This window comes from Nyctereutes procyonoides, unplaced genomic scaffold, assembly GCF_905146905.1.
Source record: "Nyctereutes procyonoides isolate TBG_1078 unplaced genomic scaffold, NYPRO_anot_genome, whole genome shotgun sequence".
Taxonomy (NCBI): Eukaryota; Metazoa; Chordata; class Mammalia; order Carnivora; family Canidae; genus Nyctereutes; species Nyctereutes procyonoides.
The window spans coordinates 6,605,407-6,629,694 of record NW_026575137.1 but is presented as its reverse complement, the minus strand read 5'-3'; the positions used below and the strand labels follow the sequence as shown (position 1 = coordinate 6,629,694).

At 37.1% G+C, this 24,288-nt stretch overlaps 1 protein-coding gene across 1 annotated transcript; it reads left to right on the top strand.

The window, feature by feature from the left end:
- Positions 1-786: 786 nt before the first annotated feature.
- On the top strand, positions 787-22,582 carry CALB1 (calbindin 1). The gene is made up of 11 exons (XM_055303426.1): positions 787-986; positions 1,555-1,631; positions 5,458-5,532; positions 13,507-13,590; positions 13,704-13,760; positions 16,746-16,823; positions 19,414-19,469; positions 19,555-19,594; positions 19,721-19,774; positions 20,605-20,676; positions 21,004-22,582. The coding sequence occupies exons 1-11, from the start codon at positions 908-910 to the stop codon at positions 21,115-21,117; spliced, it is 786 nt and encodes a 261-aa protein (XP_055159401.1). The 5' UTR covers positions 787-907; the 3' UTR covers positions 21,118-22,582.
- The last annotated feature ends 1,706 nt before the right edge of the window (positions 22,583-24,288 follow it).

Below are 24,288 nucleotides of genomic sequence, written 5' to 3'. Positions count from 1 at the left end.
TCAAAGTATCTCTAAAATCACTTCATTCTCTAACATTTTAAGATTTTATAATTTAATTCTATCGCCTTCCAATTATAAGTCTACTTCAAGCCGGGAAAACAAAACAAAACAAACAAACAACAACAACAAAAAAAACAAAAAACAAACCCACATAATCCTGCTTATCACGTTGACAGGTCTTGTTCATGTAAACCATCTTAAGACACATTCCTACGATGACTCTCCAGCACGAAATAGTGTGGTTGACATCAGTAAGTGGATTGTACGCATTAATCAAGGTAACTTAAGACTTGCCAATTTTCCACCTGAGGTTATTTAAACCAATACTAAAATGTCTTGGAGAAATCTCCCTCCCTGTCTCTCTCTTACACACACACACACACACACACAGAGAGATGTCATTTATACAATTGTTTTTTTTTTTTTTATCAGCTTTCCTCTTGCATCTGAAAACCAATAACCTCAAGTTATTGCACTAGGATACTCAGGAATGAGGGTATTTTATGGATTAGGAAAATGTGTGTGTGCGGAGGGGTGGGGTGGGATGGGGGGAGGAGGTGTCTGTTTTCAGCCTCCAGTCTCCGCGCTCAGGATCTCCCACCACCTGCTGCTCCCTACACTCCCAAACTCCTGCTCCAGCCAGCCTTCCCGGGAGGAGAGGAGAGAACTGGGAGGCGCGAGCTAGAGGCGGGAATGAGGCCTGGGAGGCAGGAGGAGGCGTGGCCGCGCCCGGCAGGCAGGATAAATGCTGGGAACCGGGTGCGGGGTGTGGAGAGAGAACTCGGATCAGCACCGCTCAGCACCGCTCAGCACCGAGGACAGCTCCCGGCCGCCGCCCGCGCTCCCTGGGCTCCCCGCGCTCCCGCTGGCACACGCGCACGCACACTCACTCACACTCGGCTGTACGATGGCACAGTCCCACCTGCAATCCTCCCTCATCACAGCCTCACAGTTTTTCGAGATCTGGCTTCATTTCGACGCAGACGGTGATTATCTCCTCCCTTTTTAACTGGGTGAAGATCCCCCCTGGCCCCTGCCCCTGCCCCTTCCCTCCCTCTCCCCCCACCCATCCCACCCCGAGCCGCCTCCTGATCCTATCATCCCCTCGTTTCTTTACTTCCTCTCCACCTCCCTAATCCTGTCTTTTCCAGCTGGCTCCTCGAAAGTTTATATGCACCTTCTTTTTTCTTAGGTTATCCCCCCAAAAAAACCTTCAACTTTTATGCTCTCCAAGAATATGCACAGTAGGAAATCGGGGAAGGGTGGGGAGGGAGAGAGAGCAAGCAGAGATTGCAGAGGGGTGGGGGGGGGGTGGACACTGCACCCTAAAGTTTCTATGGCCGCACTTAACATCCGTACCATGGTGGGTCCAGTCTTTGACATCCACCCCGGAGAGAGCAGCGCTGCCGCTGCCGTTATCCTTTCAGGGTTAATCAATGTCCAGGCAGGATAGAGCCTCGCAGGTGGCCAGAACCACAGCTGCCATAGAAATTGAGAGGGGAAGAAACTCCGGGAGGAGAGGTCTGATACCTGGCTGCCTCTTTGTCTTTGCAGGAAGTGGCTACCTGGAAGGAAAGGAGCTGCAGAACTTGATTCAGGAACTCCAGCAAGCACGGAAGAAGGCTGGATTGGTAGGTTTAAGTTTGCAACCAAGGTGGGGGGGGGGAGATCTTCGTCCCTGAAATATAAATATTCTAGAGTATTCATAATGAGCTAGCCAGATCAAGTGGTTTCCAGGAAATGTAGACTGAGGGAATGTAGGTTTCTACTGAGAAAGGAAAGAAAAAAAAAAGCACTTTTTCCGAATTGTGTAAGGGGAAAGCTGAAAGGGGGGGGGGTCCTCAAAAGGGAAAAGCCTTGCACTTTGAAGTCAGAGATTTTAAAATATAGATTCTATACCTGTACTTGCTTTAATCATGCTTTAAAAAAAAAGTGGGTGCATGAGATCTTTTAGCAGATCACCTCTTCCATGGAGTTCTACTAGGTAATTTTTAACTTCTTTAACTGCATTAGAAGTGGGGGGGGCGGGGGGGTTAGAAATACATTTCTGCCCCTTGGTGGTCAGGAAACAGATCTGCAGATTATGTATCTCTCGTTTTATTGCCACTTATTGTTGTGAGGTTGATGTGGTTGGACAGATGAGAAAACGTTCTGTCTTGACCTTTCTCACTGGGGGGAAAGTTGGACAACTTGCAACAATAATCATGAGCAAGAGCTTAACAAGAAAGGTGTTCGTTTCTGTTGAGAGGGGAAAAACCCAAAAGTCAGAGACATAAAAAGTAAAACAATATTAAGAATTCCATGTATTTTAAAAAAGCAAAGCTACACTCTGATTGGAAACAATTAGTGGGGTCTTGAAAACAAGCTATATTTGTGATTTAAGCCGTTAGGTAATTAAATAAATGACAATTCCTTCCAGTTATAAATTACTTCCTGTGGGCATAAATTTACCTGTTAAGATGTTGTCAGCATAAAAAATATGCCCAGCTTTAGAACATAGATGGGATGTTTGTACAAAGGAAAATAGGATAAGAATTTTACTAGTTTACTGGGGTTTATTAAGACTACATTTCAGCAGACTGTGTTGGATTAGGCTAGTTAGAGGTTAATGATCTTTGGCCTTTTAACCACTAGTTAGAAAACTTACATTACAGATTATATGTAACTTTTATAGGAAAACATCTTTAGAGGAACACATATTGTGTTTGATCTTTAAGCAGATCACCAGCTCAAGCATAGATATATATAGATATAGATATTTTATAAATCTATAAGTTACTAATAGAATTTCCTTTTTGTTCTATCTAAATTGAAAACTGTGTGATACACATCTCTGTACAACATACTCAAAAGACTACCAGAGGACTCTAAAATGTATTATAATTCATCACAGAACTGTTCATTGCTAAAATCATGGGCCAAATTGATTTAAAACCTAATAATATTCTGGAGATTGGTTTACCCAGATTTAATATTATTTAAAGTATGATAGAATGAGATCAAATAGAAAATGTTTTATATATGCTCTCCCCATCCTCCCCCTCTTTGTATATTACAATAAATCCATGCAATATTATTATAACTCTATATATGTTTGACTAATAGAGCAAAAACAGTTCCTTATCTCATTTAAAAACATACTTAAAATATCTGTTTGGAAAAATCTTACTTGCCATAAAATTTCAAATTAAAATATTGTAACACTTCCAGTAGCTAAATTATATTTTTATAGAATTTTAATATTGTAATTTATTCGATTTAGAAATTCAAATATTTAGAAACTATATTTTTTCAGATTTTTTCTTTTCCTCTTCCCATTTTATTATTTCTACTTTTTTGTAAACAAACAACTTCATGTTAGAGTTTTAAAGATTTTAAAGCTTTTTCTACTACGCAGCCTCCAATTTTAGAATATTGGAAATTCCAATTATTGGATGTTAACTCAAATAGCAGACTTGAGCACAGGTACAAGATTATACCAAGTTGTTTAATATGTTGATTATTGAGTATTTTTCTAGGTTATGTATATAGGCTTTGGATAGATAAAATCTAAATTGAAATCTGGATTGAGACATTCATGTACCAGACAAATATGTCCCTATACTACTGGTCCCACTGTAGTAAAGCTTTTATATATTTCTTCTTTTTTTTAGAACATAAAAACTAACCTTAAACACCAGGGTTTTTTTTTTTTTTCATTTTTGGCTCAAAATTTCATTGAGTTAATGGAAGCACTGTTTGGCTTGTGTTATTAGTAATGTGAAATTTTTTAAATTTTACTATTATAAGAGAATATTACATTTTTTAAAAAAGATTTTATTTATTTGAGAGAGAGTACAAACGGGGAGTGGCAGAGGGAGAGGGAGAAGCTGGCTCCCCACTTAGTAAACATATTTAGTCTTTAAATTTGCATTTTTATAAAGCTTTATTACCATTGTCACTACATTTCATACTATTTAAAATGTAGATTTTGGCATAATTACCATCCAAGAAGCTCACAAACTAAATGTCAAGTCTGCCAGTTAAACTAATGGTCCTCCATGACTAAGATTTAAAATCAAATTATTTACTGTTTACGGTATGTGCAAGAAACAATTGATGGTCCCACTAAAGCCAGGGGGTGAACTCTTTCCCTTCCTTATAGTTATTGCTGTAATAAATGTTAATAAATGCAAATTACAATTAATCCATAGAAGAGCTTTGTTTTAAAGACTACATTATAATTAAATTGCTTGATTATCATTTGTTACCTCAGTTCTACTAAAGATATTTACTTTGGTTCAAAAAGGATTCTGTAACAACCAGTAGTGATAATAGTCAACCTCAATATAACTCTTAAACTATATTAACCTACCTATCCATAAAGCAAACTCATGGGGTAGATAATACCATCATCTTGTTAGTTGTGATAAAAACTGAGACCTTAATATTCTTTCCCAAGGACATAGAATAGGACATTAGTAAAGGCTGACCTATTTTAAATTGGCTTCAGTTAATGCAACAGGGCTATCTAAAATGGGCTATGTTGGAGACCCAAGGGTATAAATTCAACTTCCTGAATAGTAGTTCTATATTCAGATCACTAGTTTACAGTTCATGGCCCCCAATCTGTCAATATGTGAAAAGATTACATAAGCAATGGAACAGATTGGACAAAATAATTCAAATGAGATGAAAACATTCATTTTGTCACTCTTAAATGTATATCCTTGTACTAAAATACCTGGGAGAAAAAACCTCTCAGAAAAAAAATGGAAACAAGAAAACACTGGAAAACCATTCTCTAAGTTATTCTGGGAGGCAAAGATCCTAAACATACAACCAATAGCTTATAATAAGGTTATCAATATTGTCTGTCCCTAATGAAAGTATAAATTAGCCAAGTCTTTTTTTAATCTTATTTTTTGGAATTTAATTTTTCAATGTATTTAATCAGTAAATGCCACTTCTGGAAAAGCACTGGAAAGCACTGGAAGCACTGAGGAGTGACAATGTGAGGCACTCTTCAACATTCACATTTTTTGCTTGTCCAAACTGAAAACACCCCTTATTACTTCTCATGGATAAAACATATTAAAAAAGGAAAATGTTTTGGGCAATTATAATAATATAAAAGAGTCTTTCCTGAAGCAAGCAATGTTTTAAGTATATTATATTTGAATTCATTGTTATGAGCTGAATTATTCTGACTACACTTTCAAAGGATAACATATTCTCAAAACTAATAGAAGACAAATCAGTAATTGATTCAGAAATGATAATCATAACCCTTTCATTTGAAACCAGTAAATACTGTGTATCAGGTATATCTTTAATTTTCATGAGAATAGTTCATCAGTGTGCATAATTCTAAATGGCTTCAATTCCAGGTGTTTTTTGCAAGAGTTATTAACACCATCAGAAATATAATTGGTAATTTTTAAAATAAACTTCTTCACTTCTTTTATATAATTTTAGGAGTTATCACCAGAGATGAAAACCTTTGTGGATCAGTATGGGCAGAGAGATGATGGAAAAATAGGAATCGTAGAGGTAAGGAACTAATGCATTTTTCTGATATACTTTTTCGACAAATGAACTTCATTTTGTACTTGAATCCAACTCAAACAGGATGTGGCAAGACTAATTTGGAAAGGTTTATTTTGCCTAAGTAACATGTTATCTTCTACTCAAAACTATAAAATCAAAAATGCTCAGAAATGGAAGAGACCTTAGAATTTGCCTAATCCAGAGCCTAAATTTAATATATTATGAAACCAAAATATGGAGAAGTGAAATGATTGGTCTTCGGTCATGCACCCATTTGCCGCCATAGGTATAGTTAGAAGCCCAGGTCCCAGACTTCTGGATGAGTATCTAGGCCATTACGTTACCCCGCCTCCCTTGGATAAAATACCAACCAAGTACCTGGTTCACTGGTATTTCTTGTTTAACAATGTGGAGTTTTCTATTAAAATATGAAAGGATATATTTGCAGTCCCCTTGACAGTGGCAAAAAGCTGCCACCTGGTTCCTGAAATTCTATTTTAGATTGACAGTTGGCCTTAGTAAAAGCAAAGAACTTAATTAAGTTAATGAATATTTTAGAATGTATTGGAGGTAAGGATTTCTTTTGAATCTCTAAAAGATAAAACTGTGGGTGTCAAATCTTATCTTCTGACAAAGACTATTCCTATGGAGGACAACTTTTGTTTATGAATCAAGGAAGCTAGACTTTGATCATACATCAGTTCTTCAGCATTCTCAGATTTGTGCAAGAGCTGTTGCTTTCCTAACTTGTACTTTTGGAAACTCTGGTGTCTCAGCTACTTTATCTCTACGACCTATTAGAGAAATTGAGTGGACAGCTTTGTCCAGAAAAACTAATAAGGTTATATTTTAAAATATGCCAAGTCAAAGTATAATTATTGTGATATGCTTAGTATATTAGGTTGTGATGTATTCTGTCAACAATATGTAGTCATATTTGCCTTTGACTCAGAATTAACCCGGCTTTCAATTAGTTGATCTTATACGACATCTGTCATGTCAGAGTGAAATACTTATTTTTAAGCAGCTACTACAAAAGGAATTAAGAAAGGGCATACTATTATTATCTTTGTAATTAAAACATTTCCCTGGAGTATACATTTTCCTCTTTACCTATGTACAACTCATTACAATATAAATGAATAAATTAACAGTACTGGGACTGGGACTTACAGATTGATATAGAGGCCAACTAATCAAGATATGAAACCATTAAGGATAAGAAAATAACTTTTAAAGGGACACAAATGAGATGAGGTAAATCTGTTCAAAATGAGTTGGAAAATCTAAAGTCAGTGAAATTACAGAAATGGTTATTTCAGAGTTTGGCATACTTTATAATCCCAATAGAGCAAGGACCATCATCCTACATATAACATGCTTCACCTTAAAGGACTCCAATGGTCTCAGCTATTTATTTTCATTTCTTCAGTGATACCTTAAACAATAGGATTTAAAAGCATGGGTCTAATTCAAATGCATTTCACACTTTTAAAAGGATTAGATGAATCTGTTTGAATCCAGATTTTACTATACATGATATAATCACTTGTGAATTATAATTTGAAGCTATATTTAAATGAGAGGCTGGGGGGGGTCACATTGTCCTGGAGGTTTGAGAAAAGAAATTTCTATAAAAGTTTGAGATAAGAAACTGTTATAGAAAACTTTTACGTATGAGAAAAGATAGGTAACAGAAGAGGATAAAGAAGGAAGGCTGAAACAAACTGAGGAGCTTTTATAGCAATCACAATAAGAAAATTTACATTAGTATGACAATATGTAATTTCTAAACAAATATATTGTCTCATTTGATCCTCCTAACAGAATAAAGTAAGCCTAAATATAATATGTGGATCTATTTTTATAGATGGGGAACCTGAGGCTTCAATAGACTTCGGCTAAAGTCAAAGAAAAAATATGAAATAAATGGTGAAACAGCCAGAACCCAGTCATGTTCCTTTAAACCACTTTCTTGGGAGTAATAAGTAATCTGTGCATTTTCTGCATTAAAAGAAAATAGTTTCAAGCTTCAGTTTGTCAATTATTTAGGGCAAGGCTTTATGTTTAGCCTGGCTGAACAGGATGCAAAAAGTACAGAGAAGTTATCCAGCCAAAGCATTTGAAACATTTGGGCAAAACTTTCTGTAGACTCTTCTTCAGTTGATCTAAAAGAAAAACTCAAATTCTTATGTGTCTCACTTAACTATTCCAGGATAGAATTTTTTTTTGCTGGAGAGGACTCCTAGGGAAAAACTAACCAAAATTCCTCATTTTCAGGATGAAGAAACTGAAACCCAGAAAGGTTAAATGATGTGTCCAAGGTCCCCCTGGCCAAGAGTGACAACAGATGTATACAAGCCTAGATCTGACCCTGATTCCAGAATTCTTTTCTTTAATCTGAATTATCAGCTACACATAAGAGGGGTGGAATGGTGATTAAATGAAGAGAGGAGAATTAGAATGGAAGAACAAGAATAATCACTGCAGGAGTCTAGGGTGGGTAAGAGTGAAGAGAATAAAGAGAGGTTCTGAAAATCATTGGAAAGAAATTGAAAGTTACAGATTACATGTTGAAAGTGAGGAAAGTAAGAGTGGGAATGCCCAAATTATAGTGTCACCAGGAAGTTGTATAAAATGAAGTTCATCTTTTTTTGCCCACTTGACATATATCACTTGCTACGAAATCCTATATATAATATGGGACACAAATACACAAACCCCAATGTCAGTCACGAAGGAATGGGAAACCCCATGTTTTCCAAAATTTTTACTGATTTACCTACCCACATCAGGATACTGTAGCTTTGATGTTCAAAGGGAAAAGAGGTTAGATTTGCCTATGTATTTAATAGGCATACTGATGGGCTTCTCAAAATCTAATCAAGGTAAACCAAAGGATATTCATGTGGTAGTCTGCTTTCTTGTTGGAAATGGGCCAAAGTGATTTGGCTTTAATTGAAATATGTTGTTCAAAAGATCAGAAAATATAGTGATTAATTTTCAAAGTTCTGTCCTGAAGTAGACTGACCTTGCCAACAACAAGCTTTTGCTATCTAGAAATATATAAAATGAGGGGTGGTATGTAGATGTCATTCTTCTGAATTTTTAAAATGTCAGGTCTTTAGATTTAAAATCCACATAATTACAGTTCATTTATAAAGAGATTGTTAATATGAACTCAAAACAGGAGCAGTAAAATTCTGAGATACTTTAACAAATACCGTGACAGTCAAAAAATGTTCTAAATTTATTCAGACTAATAGCTCTATTGCAAGAAGGCTGATTAAAATAATTAGAAAGGAAGACTGAATGATTCAACAGATCATGTGGGTACCAGAGAAGAAATTTCTAGTAAGTATAGATATTTCCCTTAGTTGGATATCAGATCTGTTAGCTTTTCACCTGGTCTCTTGGGCAACGTGTGGGAACCTACCATTCTCTTCAGGTTTTTTGTGTCTATTTGTCCAGGTCAGTGCATCCACTGAAAATAAAATAGACCTAAAAGCTATTTTAATCCTGAAATTGTAACATCTCTCCCAGGGAAGCAGACACTACACAGCTTACCCTCTTTTCTTCCACAGTAGGATTTGAGAATATGAATTTAGCTATAGTGAATGTAATTTTTCATGGCAGACTACTTTTCCACCTCAGAATTTGGAGAAATTATGGCCAATAGAATCAGATTAAAAATTTGCCTCTGTATAAATATTTTTAAGTGATTAGAAAAATGTTTTTGATTGAAGATTTTAATGGAGGCTGATGGCTACAGACGAAGGCCTCAAAAGTCATGAAAGTCAGATGGTCGGATTTCAAATCTGGCTCAAACTATAAACTATATAATAGCAGTTCATTTATTCTCTCTGCCTCTGTTTCTTTGTAATAAAGGATCGTATAGAAGTATCAACATCAAATGTGATAATAAAGCACGTCAAACAAATAGATCAACCCTGGCACACTGTAAAAGCTCAACAAATATACTTGCTATAATTTTTTTAAAACAACTGAAAATCTACACCTTCTTCTGAATGCCAAGACTTCTAACCACCTCTTCTATAACTTCTCATATTCAAATTATTAAACTCAACTAGCCTTAAATTTACATAAAATTATTTGCCTTCCAAATTTCCTGGAATCATTTACCTAGGAAAAATACTTCTCTGGTTCCCAAATGAAAGAAGTGAATACTTTGCTAATATGTGTTGAAGGAGGTTAACATGCACCAGGAATGTCTTTAGGAGTTAAGAATCATGCCTTATGTGTGCTTTGACTGACAGACCTCAGTCAGTTCTGTTTCTAGTAAAATTACCCAGTGTGTGTGCTCTCCATGCACCTAATACTTAGCTTTATCACTAGATCTCCTTTTTTGAAATTGTGGGAATAAGATTTGAAATTATCTGCCTCCCCATAAGGTTCTTAACCACAGTGACTAGGAATCCCCAGCATCCAGCACAGTGCCCAGTAGCTTCTGAATCATAGCTGCATGAGCTGTAGCAAGGAATTTCAACCTACTCCAACACATAGGCAAGAGTTCTACATTATGCCTAGGAAGAGGACAAAGATGTAAAAAAAAAAAAAAAAAAAACACAAAAAACCCTGTGACATGTTCAGTTCCCTGAGAAGCAGATCTAGGTTTAAAATTAGTAATAAGCAAGCTTATTAGGAAGTATGTTGGGACCAATACCTGTTGAAGGGAAATGAACAGAACTGGGCAGAGGGAGATAATGGGCCATAGTGATACAGTCTCAATAGAGACTTCAGCTGACCCTACAGTGGGCTCCAGAGCCTCAACAGCCCTTCATAAAAGTCCCAATTGAGTGACAGGGCTGTGCCTTTTTCTCTTCATTTGGATCAGTCATAGGACATAGTGTCTTTGGGAAGGCAGTGCTCTTCAGCCTAGATAATCTCCCAAAGGCTCTCCCAAAGAAACACTCCCAGCACCTAAAGGGAGCTCTGGGTGGAATATCACAATATCCACCCCAACCCTATCCACAATTCAGTAATAAGTTATTTGAATTATCTCCCAAGGAACCTTATTTATCTATACTCTGCTGACTCTAGACAATAGCCATTTGCCTTCATTCATAAGTTCAGTAAGGTATTTACTGGCATTTTTATAAGTGCTGGGCAAAGAACCAGTAAGACAGAGACCCTACCCTCAAGAAGTATGTATGTAGACTTCATGTGTGTAGTCTTCATCTCGGGGAGACATGCCAACTCTCTTCCCCACTCTCAGTGACAGGCACCAGTTCTTAAAACTGAAGCTCTGAGGGGTTCTGGTCACAACTGTCTGCCCTCTACTTACTCCCTGGATATTCTCTTTTCCACCCCAAAACAAATTTGGGGGAGTTCAGAGCAGGCAGGCAGACTAAGGATTAAGAAACTACCAATAACATTGGATCAGGCATTATTGAGTACTTCCAGGGACAGCAAAGACTCAGCAAATCTGAGAACAAAGTGGCCTTACTTGACACCTATGATAAAAGACCTCTCCCTACTTTGTAGATATGCTCTAAGGCACTAGAGCTAGAGACTTCCTGCGTCCAGCTCTGAAATTTGAACATTAATTCCCTATATATTGATGGAAGCAGCCACAGCAGGACCGTTACATTGTGAAACACACCCTTAAGAGGATTTCTTTACGTTCACTATAGTTACATCCTTTCCACGCGTATTCATTGCTTCTCTTTGAATGGCTGGCTTGTCATACTATAATCTTTTACATGTTTGAGACTCATTTCTAATCTCCAAAATAGGATGACACTATATTCAGTGTAACATTAGCAGATCAAATTAATAGATTGAAAATGCACATATAGACATAATCTGTATTTTTTCAAAATAATGAAACTGAGTAGGACCAAAATGGCATGAGAAAGGAAATATATATTTATACTATATATGCAGACCAATTTTACCACCTCTATATTTGATGTTCTAGAGACCTCTAAGCTTTATGCAATTGTATGAACTTTGATTTTTGAAACTTTGACGGTTAAGTTTTCCCTTATTTTACATTTGGTAATTGCTTACCAGTTCATTAATTTTCTTCTGTTTTCATGTACTTGGAGGATTTTGATAAGGGTAAGTTTTTAAGAAAGAATTACTTTTGTTCAAAACAGAGTTATTAAAATTCAAGCAGTATAGAAAATTGCAATGAAGATAGTAAAAACGAATACTATAAATCATGTTAAGTTGGTATTTTTAATGAAGTAAAATTATCAACCAATCCACGAGCATTTACGTCAGGCATATAACGTGTGGAGCATCCAGCAGATGGACATTCAGCAGATTCAGACAAAGAATGATCCCTGTGCTCCCGAAATGGATGGTCCAACAACAACTTACAAAGTGGTATCTGACAAGTTACATACCAATAAATAAAAGAATTGGCATTAGCTATTTCTTATCTCCTAAATGAATCCTTATGTTCATGCACAACTATACTAGTGAACTCTATTTCAAAGTAACAAAACGTTTTCTGGCAGAGTCCTATTAACATTCTAGTAGGATATATGGCCCTGTTCCTTAGTTTCACCTGCATATGTAGTGTCTGTCTGTAAACTGAATGGATCTAGTTTGAGGTATTATTTTCAAGACTTAAAAACAAGTTAAAGAATTATATGACATTAAAAAAACAGATTACTTACACATAAATATAAAATGCACATAAATATAAAATAATTTCAACTTAAGGTTTTTAATATATCTAAATGGATGAAAATTTTTTTAAAGAGGCAGAGGGAGATAGCCTTTCCTATAATTTGGTAGAAATTTTGGAACTTATACTGCACTTAAGGTTGATCCATACCACAGGCTCTTGGTCTAAAATACAGAGATAAGGGGCCATGCCTGAACTTCAAGGAAACTAGAGGAAATACAATGTGTGTAGGTTCATTCTTTAATGGTGAAGATGTTGTGATTGTAACAGATTCTCAAGGTCATCTTGAGCCCAGTACATTTAAGAGACGTTGGTTTCTACTTCAACTCCTTATTTTAGTGATAAGGGTAGTAAGATCCAGAAGTGGCTGAGGGAGTTGCTGGGGGACCACAGCTAATTAGGAGCTGAGCCAGGAATAGAACCCATGCCTGCAGTGGGGCCATCAATCCAGCTCCCTCCTTCCCTGCACATAATAGATAATGGTCATCTTAAAATGGGATCTAGAGCCTTTTTTTCCCCTTAAAAAAGGGGCGGGGGGGTTACTGAAGTTATGAAAAGAGAGCTAAGGAGATAGGTTATAGGGTCATGAAATGGAAAGCATAAACCCAAGCCCTGGATCCTGACAGGGGACATCCTCTTAGTTGAAACCAACAGTTTGAAAATCGATTTTCCCTATTACTATTCTATTTCCACTGTTCATTGTGAATTGGCTTTTCCATCTCTCTTTCCACTGCCTTACAATTGTCTTCAGTTTATCTTCTTTTCCTCTCTTAGGCTGTCTCCTTAGATCTGGGAATGCATATTTTTTTTCCTTCCTTCCTTCCTTCCTTCCTTCCTTCCTTCCTTCCTTCCTTCCTTCCTTCCCTCCCTCCCTCCCTCCCCCTACCTTCACATTTCTCATCATTTCCTTCCTTCTACATGACAAAGATGTCCCCACATATATGACATTCTATGCACCCTTAGAAGAGCAACATTGCTCTATGGCACAGAAGAGGTGAAGGGTTCAAGCCATAGGGATGAATGTGCGTGGGTGTCCAGCAGATGAGTGGTCAAACCAGTGCTATCTGAGCTTTCTGAGCACACCTGCTGCAGCCATCTCACTGACCAGACAGCCCGCCACTCAAGGCCACCCAAGCATTGGAAAAGACAATGGTTCTCTGTGGGGACAAAGTATCAGAAAGGGAAGGTCAATCCTGTTTTTCCTCTCCTAGTTTTCTAGGCAAGAGAACTGCTTTGAACAAATACATTCAAGAAAAATTAAGCAGGAAGTAATGACAGAGGCTTGCTTTCCTTACAGCTTTTTAAATCTTTTTCAGTTGGCTCATGTATTACCCACAGAGGAGAACTTCCTGCTGCTCTTCCGATGCCAGCAGCTGAAGTCTTGTGAGGAATTCATGAAGGTAAAATAGAGCTCTGTCAATGAGCGCGGTCTTCAGAAAGCTACTTAATGTAGGAAAATTGTTGGCTTTTTTTAAAAAAATATTTGGTTTTCTTTATCCAAAATGATTTACAGACATGGAGGAAATATGATACTGATCACAGTGGCTTCATAGAAACTGAGGAGCTTAAGGTAAGCAAATAAAAACCTAGGTTAAGTTTTTTTTCTTTTAAATAGAATTATGAACTTTTTAAAAAGCCTCCCACAAAAGAAACTTATGTTGAGCAATGGCATATTTTCACCCACTCTTCCACATCGTTAATGAAGTTCCAGATTAAAAAAAGAGACAAGTACTTCTTCAAATTCTATTCAGCAGTGAAAAAAAAAATTAGCATTTTCTGTGGTATAAACAAGTTGTTAGACTAGATAGATATAACAATATACTAAACCAAATAAGATACTCCTTTTCACTGAAATTTGCCATTTTATAAATTAAACAATATAGATTTCTCTCAAGAGAAACAATTGTTGAACACCAACTATCTGCTATGCACATTGTTTTATCTAATCTTCATGTGAGTTCTGAGATTAGTACTACCCTCATGAGGAAAAAAGTTTGGGGATAAACTGAGGCCACAACGAAAGAAGATCCTAGGCTGCAGTGTTTAAACCCACATTCCTCTCCCTCCAAATCCCTACCCATTCCATAAAATCTCCTGCTTCTAGACAAGAACAAAAGCCTCGTATAATCAAACTTCTGAAAAATTGCAACTTTGAAAATGAATTTACCAATTCATCTCTCCCGGACGTACAGAGGACCTGGTCGGGGAGGAAAGGGGGATACAAAGGAGAAGGCAAAGAGATCTAAAAATCAAGTGATTTAGTCTGATTTTTTCATCTCTTTAATGAGGATAATAACTAATACCTTCCTCTCAGATTTATTGTGAAGCCCAAGTAAAATTCTGTACATGAAAGATTCTGTGAAATACACAAGGCACAATAAATTGTATCATTCATGAACTCGATAATTTACTAGTCTTTCAGAAGTATGGCAACATCTTTCCCTCATTTCCTTAAATTGACCCCAAGACCTCTCAGTCCAGAGATCCTATTTTGTCTATCTTCAGGATAGAGAGTAACCAAAAGGGAGGCAAATGAATACTTATTGAGCACCTATGTGGTCCTCAATACTATGTGGCAGGTATAGCACTAGATGCCGAAAATCTATTTTAACATTTAATCCTCGCAGAAAACTTGCAAGGCAGGTATTGCCATTCCCATTATACTGAGAAACGGAAATTTAGAAAGATTAGTTTTTCATTTACCCAGCTGCTTATGAAAGAATCTAGATTACCTGATAATGCTAATTATATTTTTTCCACCACCACACCACATGCTTCCAAGCTTTAGTCATGAAGGGCCGCCTCTCCTCCTGTCATGTATGGAAATAGGAATATCAAACCCAGTTTCCTTGTCATGGTTTAACGTGGTTTGAGTCACATACAGTTTTAGAGATAGATCTAGGACATTTGCACCACTGTAAAATCGCTAAAAACACATTCAACAGCAACCTCGGAGAAACAGAAATATTTCTAATGTGAAAACATGATCTTTGATACAAACTTGTGGCACAACAACCCAGAATTCACAAGGCAACAGTTAAGCTATTGTGTTTTTATTCTGTAGGACCAAAAAGCACAATCTACTAAAAATCATTTCAAGTTCATAATGAAAACCTTAGTTCATTTCTAAAACTGACCTTCTTTGTTCTACATTTTATTCTCAGAAAGAGAGTCTAAATAGAAATCCTCCTCTCTGGGGAATTTTGAAGATAAGTTGGTATTCTTGTTTAATGGATCTTTCAAGAAAGCTAATTTTAAGATCCATAATAGAGTAAAACATCACTTGTTCTCAGACACGACTTTGAATCTCAGCGTCCCGAGGTTTCTCCCAGGCTATTTTTGTGACCACCATTTTAGTCTCTGATGAGGCTTTTTAACCCAATTAATCTCTGACAAAAGACTCATAAGGCTCAAAAATAAAATTCACCCCAATAGATAATTTTGAATTTTCCATGCTTCACTCTGGATTTGAAATGGAATGTTTGAAATGAAAATACATTTAATCAAACCAAGAAAAAGGTCTCCATTCTCAAAAAGAATAAAGTTAAATCAGCCCAGGAGAACCGGTACATTTGGGAAGAACATAAACCACTGCAGAACCAAAGAAACCCAATCCTTCGATAATATCCCAACACAGTATCTGCTTAGTTTTCCAGAACTGCATTAATTCATTTTTTGAAAAAATAAAGGAGTTGCAAATGAACAGCACTAGACAAAATGAGTATTATATGCTTAAGTGCTAACAATGTCATTTATGTGACTTTTGTAAAGCTTTTGATTTATTTCTGTTTAAAAAAAAAATCAATTCCCTCCTAAACTCCAACTGTCAAATTAATAATTATCTTTTCCACCCTTCCCACAATAATCTCTATTTTAAATATGATTCAAATATCCTTCAAGGATTAGAGAACATCATCTGTGTCTGTCTTAGTCTGAACAGCCAGCTGAAGCCTTCGAACCAACGTGTTTGGGACTGCATCCAGCCCAAATGCTACCTGACTGGCCCTTCGGTGCAACAATGTCCTACTGGCTATAAGCTAGGGTGAAAATACAGCTTGTGAGGATAGAAAATACACTTAAAATTAGAGGTAGCTCTCCATCTGGCTTACTAATAATTTTCACTTACGTTACAAAGGCATAGAGAGGGGGGCTTGTGTTTCTTACAGAAGAGTCATGTGAACCTTTGTGAAGGTATCATTATGTTGAAATACATCCACTGGCCTGGCTGGTATACTAGCTTGTTCTCGGATTCCTGAACAGTGCACAATCCAGATACTCATTTAATTGAGGTCATAAAAGCCGTGCAACACAGACCACTGCAGATCAGGTCTCAGTAAGAGGCAGATATCGTACCTGTCAAAGGCAGCATCATGGCTGGAATGCCAAGTGAACCAAGTGGAATAATTTCCCTTCTAAGGCCCTCTCCTCACCCAGTTCTAGTCTCAAAAAGAGGCCTTCTTTGCATTCTTGGGACATTCCATTTCAAGGCAGGCTGAAATGGAAACAGACTGTAGGTGACTTGTGACATTTATCTGGGTGTTCTTTGTCTTAACAGAACTTTCTAAAGGACCTGCTGGAAAAAGCAAACAAGACTGTCGATGATACAAAACTAGCTGAGTATACAGACCTAATGGTAAGACTGATCTTGGAGAGACTGTAGCCAAGAACCTATGAAATATTACTGTGTTCTCATTAGTTCTCAAGACTACGGAGAATGAAATAAGCCATGTGGGCATCACATGCATACAGGCATCATTTCACTTTTCAAGTGAAATGCGTAAGGATGTTCATACCTCGTAAGGTTGAGTGAATGCTGTTGTCATTGGCTTTAAGGCTCAACATGCGATCATTTCCTTTCTGGTGGAGCTAGGTAATTTATACCTATCAAAAGATCACTCATTTTTCTTACAAAGCCAGTGTAAGTACATCATTAAATTATATAATTTACATATATGCAAGTTATACTATAGATACCTATATACATGCATATAGATATATACATATATTAGATCACTAAAAACATTATGAAGATTCTTAATCAGCTTTTATGATGACTCACAAAATCATAAGTTTTTTTAGAGTTTAAATGCAACTTACAGTTACTTTCTTCACTTAGGGACTTAAAAAAAAAAGAAAAGAGTATTTTGCAATACTGTCTGGGTGCTTTGGGTGAGGAGTTCCAAATGTACCCTGAGCCTGATGCTATGATAAATAGTATAACCAAGATCTCTCCTAGAATATTGATTATAGAACCAAGGAAATTGCTTTACACGCAGGCCCTTAATGTTTTAGGAATGAACACATTTATGAAGTTCAAGATAGAATAATTCAATGCCCATGAATTTTGTGAATTTCAAGTAGGCAATCTCCGCATTTTGACTCATAGCATTAGGGCTGTGAGGAAAAGTCTTTGCCAAACTGATTAAGCTATGGACCGATATTTTGGAACATTTTAATTTTTGAAATTCAAGCAACATTTTAAATTATCCAGATCAGTACATATATTTATACATGTTTTAAGTGCTATAAAGGTACAGTAAATTCTTACCCTAGATTTAAATAAATAACCTATTTTAAAAAATGTATATTATAAAAACTATGACCTATTAGATTGATAAAGGAGTTAGACTTTTTAGTCACCCTGGAAAATCATGTTACACAAGATTTGATTACAAACCTTAGTGAGGAGGTTCACTTTCAACCTGTCAGCCTACAAGAAAAAAAAACCCACTAGAACTTTACTATTGTCTTATTCACTATATAATGATATTTTAAAATGAGACTAATCTTTAATTTCAAAACAATTGAAAATTTTTCATTGCAAAGCAGCATCCTTTTTAATTTACTTATCAGAGCACTAGCATCAAATGTGTCACGGTGGGCAGGCTAAGCTCTGAAGAGCATATGGGAAATGGACAATAACCTACATTTATCAATTTTGTTTTGTGCCAGCCTTATGGGATGTCTATTTAAAGTAAAGACTCCTTTCCAGGTAGAAATATGAAGCAGTCTTTTAAAAACTACTCAGATGGGAGTTTTCCCCCTGTTGGACTGGCCTGGCATATCTGATTCAATGTCATAAACCAGTTCAAATCTGAGAGGCAAGTTAATCAAGAACTAATTAAGGTTTAAATATATATGTAGGGAAATATTCCCCTATGGATACTAAATTGCGTGATCGGGTGTCCAATGTCTTAGTAGACAGTTTAAGGATATCAGAACTATGGTCAACAGACTATAAAATGTGTCTGTATCAGATCCTGAAAAAAAATCTGCCTCTTACAAAGGATTCTTAGAACATTTCAAGCCATAGACTTTTTTTTTCTCCCCAAAGAGACTTCACTGAACCCATAAACGTTAGGACCCTGATCACATTCCTTTCTGAAAAAAAAAGTCGTTTCACATATGTAGCATGCAAACTTAGTTTAGTACATTTCACCTATTGTCCCTCCATGTACTTTAGTAGAGTAGCAACTGTTACATGAATGCTTCCTGAATAAGGGTCTGAGTGTATATGGGGACAGGTCTCGGTGTAGGATATGAAAGTAAGTGCAACGAGGAGGTATCTAGTATCCAAGGGAAAATAAAACAATTGAAAATTAGTCAGAAATTCTATTCTCTAAGAATTTATTCATACTATCTGCCTGTTGCTTTTCTTTATACTTTTATGCTCTAAAAGAGGGAAGTATTTCTTTTCACATCATTGTTTGGAGAATTTTAGAGCATGCTGTATACTGCCAGACACCATCATGACATACACAGATTTGCAAGAAAAATGAATTATGGGCAGTCTGGGTGGCTCAGCGGTTTAGCGCCACCTTCAGTCCAGGGCCTGATCCTGGAGACCAAGGATCGAGTCCTGCGTCAGGCTCCCTGCATGGAGCCTGCTTCTCCCTCTGCCTGCGTCTCTGCCTCTCTCTCTCTCTCTATCCTGTGTCTTTCATGAATAAATAAATAAAATCTTTAAAAAAAGAAAAGAAAAAGAAACTATAGTATTCTAGAACCTAAGAGTATGGTTACCCTGTTGGATTATTCTATATTGTCCTGATAAACTTTGACAATTGACCCAACTACTAGAACTGAAAATTTGCCAAGTCTAATAAAAGCTAGTTTCTAGATTTTTCCTGTCTATATAAGAAATTGATAACTCAAAGTACTTTTTCTTTTCCTTCCTGCAATAAATAATTCTTCAGTGGTTACAGTAACAACATTCTGTCTTTCAGCTGAAATTATTTGATTCAAATAATGATGGGAAGCTGGAATTAACTGAGATGGCCCGGTGAGTTTAGGAAGTACATGAATATTAAAATAAGTTGATCTTTGTCCAAAAAAAATCTAATATATTAATATCTCTCTCCCAAAAGGTTACTACCTGTACAGGAGAATTTTCTTCTTAAATTTCAGGTATTTCTTTTTTCCCTACCACAAACAATATTTTTCCATGAAAATTTAGACTGTAGAAGATTTGCCAGGGTAGACAATGAAAAAAATAATAGTACTTTAATCTTTGCTCTCTTCTCTATCATCTAGGGAATCAAAATGTGTGGGAAAGAGTTCAATAAAGCTTTTGAGTTATATGATCAGGTAAAAATTCATTCTTATAATTTGATTGTTTAGAAGAATTTGGAAAATGCTCACTTAAGGGGGGGGAACCCCCAAACTCAAGGTCCAAATTAAAATAAACAGGAGCTATTAGAATTACTCAGGCAATTCATTCTTGTTGTAGGAAATGTATTATGATATCCCCCAATTAGAGGAATCTTGATCCAAATCCCATGCTACAATTTCTCTATTTTGAGGCTTTGAATAAGATACCAAACTCCTCTAAACCTCAGGTTCCTCATTTGTAAAAAGGAGATTATACCTACTGTACAGGGTGGAATGAGGATTGAGGTAGTTGAAAATATCTGCAGAATCCTCCCCCATGTGTAGGAGGAAAGGTTTGCGAGGTCATTAGTTACCATCCTTAATTTTCTTCTAACTCCTCTACTACTGGACCAAGTCAGTCCTCGTGGACTCTCGCACAGCTCTGCGCCTACTTGGTGTGGCATCAGGCTAGTCATATAGCCTCCCCAGGCCTCAGGGAATTCATTCACCTGAAGATATTTAGGACCACCTACTTCCTTCAACAGGATGTGTTACTGTTAGCATAAATGTAAAATATGAAGATGTTAAATATGAAAGTACTTCGAAAAATTCAAAGCACTTTATAAATGCAAGGTGTTGCAGGAGAGGCAATTCGTGTGTATTTGGGGCCTTTGGAGCAATTAAGATTGAGGGTCTGACATTAAGATGTTGGAATATCCGCCAAGTATGCAGTAGGGAGATTTTCTGAAGAATCCATTATTTCCGTTTTATTACATTCCTCATTGTTGTGGAGTTGGTTGCATACTGGTTTATTTCTGCTCCCTCAGGATGGAAATGGATACATAGATGAAAATGAACTGGATGCTTTACTGAAGGATCTGTGTGAGAAGAATAAACAGGTAATCTAGTTATGCCACTTTTTTAAACAGACTAGAAGGATCCATCCAGAAGCACCGCACATCCGTTTTTGGAAATCTACTTTAAAGATTTATAGAGCAGAAGTAGAATTCAATTCTTAACCTGATTTGGTACTGGCCTAAAACAGCGTAACTGTGATAAATAGATTTTAAAACAACCTTGTGATTACTCACATCTGTGTAAGAATTTAATCCAGCTCTTAATGGACCGATGTAACAAGCAGTTTTCATCCTACATTTTATCATTTGACAGTGGTTAATGGACTTCCATGTGTAGCTGGATAACAATGCCATCTATGTTCTGTACAGGATCTGGATATTAATAATATTCCAACATACAAGAAAAGCATAATGGCTTTATCGGATGGGGGGAAGCTGTACCGAACGGATCTCGCTCTCATTCTCTGTGCTGGAGACAACTAGAGTTGGTGACCATGACTACTTACTAGTGATACATCGTATCTAAAAAAATAACTGTGCACTATAAGGGAGTAGGCTGTATTTTCTTTTGTATCTGTAATTTAACTGCATATAGATGATTACCCGGGATGTGTGGCACATTCTTTTCAGCTTGTTTCTACACTGTTTGTAATGTACAGTTTTTGTAACTACACGACTGGGGAAAAAAAAATAAAAGGAGAAAAGTCTTAGGCTTAGGCCAGTCAACAGACCCAATTGATAAAAATTAACAACCAACCAGATTCCTGCTTTCCCAAATATAGTTGGACAAGATTTCCCTGAAGATTCCACGAGGATCAGTCTCTAAGATTCTCGTCTGATGTGTGAATGCACATGTCACCGAATAGGAGACTTCTACCCAACAAGAGACAATCATAGGTCTGTCCCACAAAATAGTCTTAAGCTGTATTTCCGATTATTAGGAAGAATGTGCTTTTACATCTAAAATACCAAAATATCAATAGTTAGTTATTTGTGGCTCTAGGAGTTTAAACAGTCTCACTAGAGAAGACTTAGTTCATCAATCAACAACATGTCTACTGCTTGAATCCATACCAAGCTATTGGTTCTAGGTAATCTGATGACAAGGAAAGGTAGCACCAGATGAAACAAATCTGTCTGATTCCACATCTGTACTTCCAAGAAGCCTACTGTCAGAGTAGGACCTTAATTCATTTTCTAAACTGTTTTCACGTGTTGCAGATTATAATTATTCTAGTCACCTGCTGTTTTTGTCATATTGTGTGATCTCTGATTAAATTATATATGCCGAGTATCCTGGTGTCTACTTTGCATACTTCCTGGAGTTTCTTTCTACGTAGGACTGTCCATTTCCACCAAGGGTATCTGCTGCCTCTGAAAATATTTTTTTCTAGCTCTGACAACTCTATTTTTTACTACATAATTAAATTTTAATGTAAAACTCATAGCACCCTGATTGTGGGATGTTCTATCATCAATAATTTTGTGTATTTTGCGAATTCTATATATTTCGTATTGAGATCAACATTCAAGACAGCTCTATTTCTATCTGCAAATGAGTTAAAAAGGACATCTGAAGAGAATTACTAATGTAATCGTTTAACTTATTTAGCAAGGGAGATTCTAAAACATTCTTTTGACCTACATCCAAGTCAGTTTCGTAGATTTGTAGTTAGAACATCCTATACTGGTTATACTTGACATGGAATGGGTGATAATTTGATTCTTTGTGAAGCAAAGAGCTAAGAGATATGTGTCTGTATGAAATTTATAGTTACCTCCAAAGAGTTAATGGCTCTGGGTCAGTTTGAATGTCCCCAATTCTATAGATTCGGGACTACTTTTCTCAATTTATAGAAATCGCGAAGGAAAAGTAAGGTATCTCTTTCCCCTAAGGATGAACAGAAAAGAGACTTGCCAAAAAACAAAATTTATCAAATGATGTGTTAGATTGGCTTTGCTTCTAGTGTGTAAATGGAAGCACGGACCTTAGGTTGAATCTAACAACTAAGAATCAATAAAGAGGAAAATAACTCTAATCTCTTGTATTTTTGTTTCTTCCTCAAAAAGTTAGTTGACACATTAACTGGTAATCAATCCAGGTGAAAATGAAGGATGCTTAAGTTATGATGACCAAAGAATCTAAGTAAATGTAAATCTGCCCGATTCAATGAATTATTGGATGCCTTAAGAGGAGCCTCTGACATCAAGATTTACAAAGAAATCTCAAAGAATCCAAATATTTGGGAGTTTTCTGCCCAACTGACATGATCAAATAGTTCTTCATGAAAGATTTTCTCCAAAGAAATCGGAATATACAGACTTGCCTACATTCATCTGTTTGTTATAGATGCAATAGCTGCTCATTACCAAGTATACAACAAAATAAGAACAGGTTTGGCACTCTTAAACTTGTAGTACTGAAAAACAAAGAAAAAAACAGCAAGTCTGATAGAGGAGTAGATCTGGAGGACTTCCTAGAGAGACAATGGTAGTAATGGTCATGTGGGCACCTGGGTGGCTCAGTGGTTGAGCGTGTGCCTTTGGCTCAGGGAGTGTTCCCGGGGTCCTGAGATCCAGTCCCACATCAGGCTACCCGAGGCAGCCTATTTCTCTCTCTCTCTGTTTCTCTCGTGAATAAATAATAAAATTTTTAAAAATATTAGTAACAGCAATGGTCATGACGCCAGCCCCTGGCCTATGACAGTGACCTTTAACCCCTAAGCACTGTGCAGAAGAGCTTCTTAGAGCTCAGCTAAAGCAGTCATGCATACCTGTGGGGAACAGGCCCGCCTCCTGGAGCGGAGAGCAGAATCGTGGAAAGCGACCCTGGCGGGACAACCGTCGGGGAGCTCGTACCCACCTACCTCCCATCACAACGTTCATTCCAGGCATAATCAATCCGAAGGCAAAAGGTACGCAGACAACAACCTATTAGGCTACCTCCCAACCCTCATGCGTGGAAACATTCCTCAACACCCAATTATGGGGGAAAAAAAAACCAACTAGATTGAAAAATTGGATCATGTTAAACTTAAGATTTACCTCCCTGAAAAGTCACTATTAAGAAAGTGAAAAAAATCAAACATGAGAGTGGAAGAAGACACTGAAGTTGGCTCAAAGCCTCAGGAGCTTTCCAGGTGAAATCTGAAATTTCTTCCCCATAGGTGGAGGGCGAGGAGGGACGAGAAAGAAGCGGGCCCCTCCAAGTTACAGGCACCAGATTCATAAACAAGGGGCCTTACTTAGGAGGCTTGTCTTGAGCAGCCCCACACCCAGCGCCCAAAGCTTAAAGCTCATATACAGGCCTTAAGTGGCTTCAGGCACCTGCATACCATCCAGGTGGTTTCCAACACATTGCCGTCTCCAGGCTGCTCCTTGAAAACCATTCCAGCCCCAAATGGTGGGCACGTGGAACCCACATGCCAATGGGGGTGGGGGATGAGAAGCCTCTGATTGCCCAGGTGTTGCTCTTGGGTCAACTGGTGGTCATGCCCTCTTGATGACCTCCAACAATTCGCTACATATCCAGAGAGATATACGAACGTCCCTCCAAAAGTAAATTTTCTTTTATTTTTTTTAAATTTTTATTTATTTATGATAGTCATACAGAGAGAGAGAGAGAGGCAGAGACAAGGCAGAGACATAGGCAGA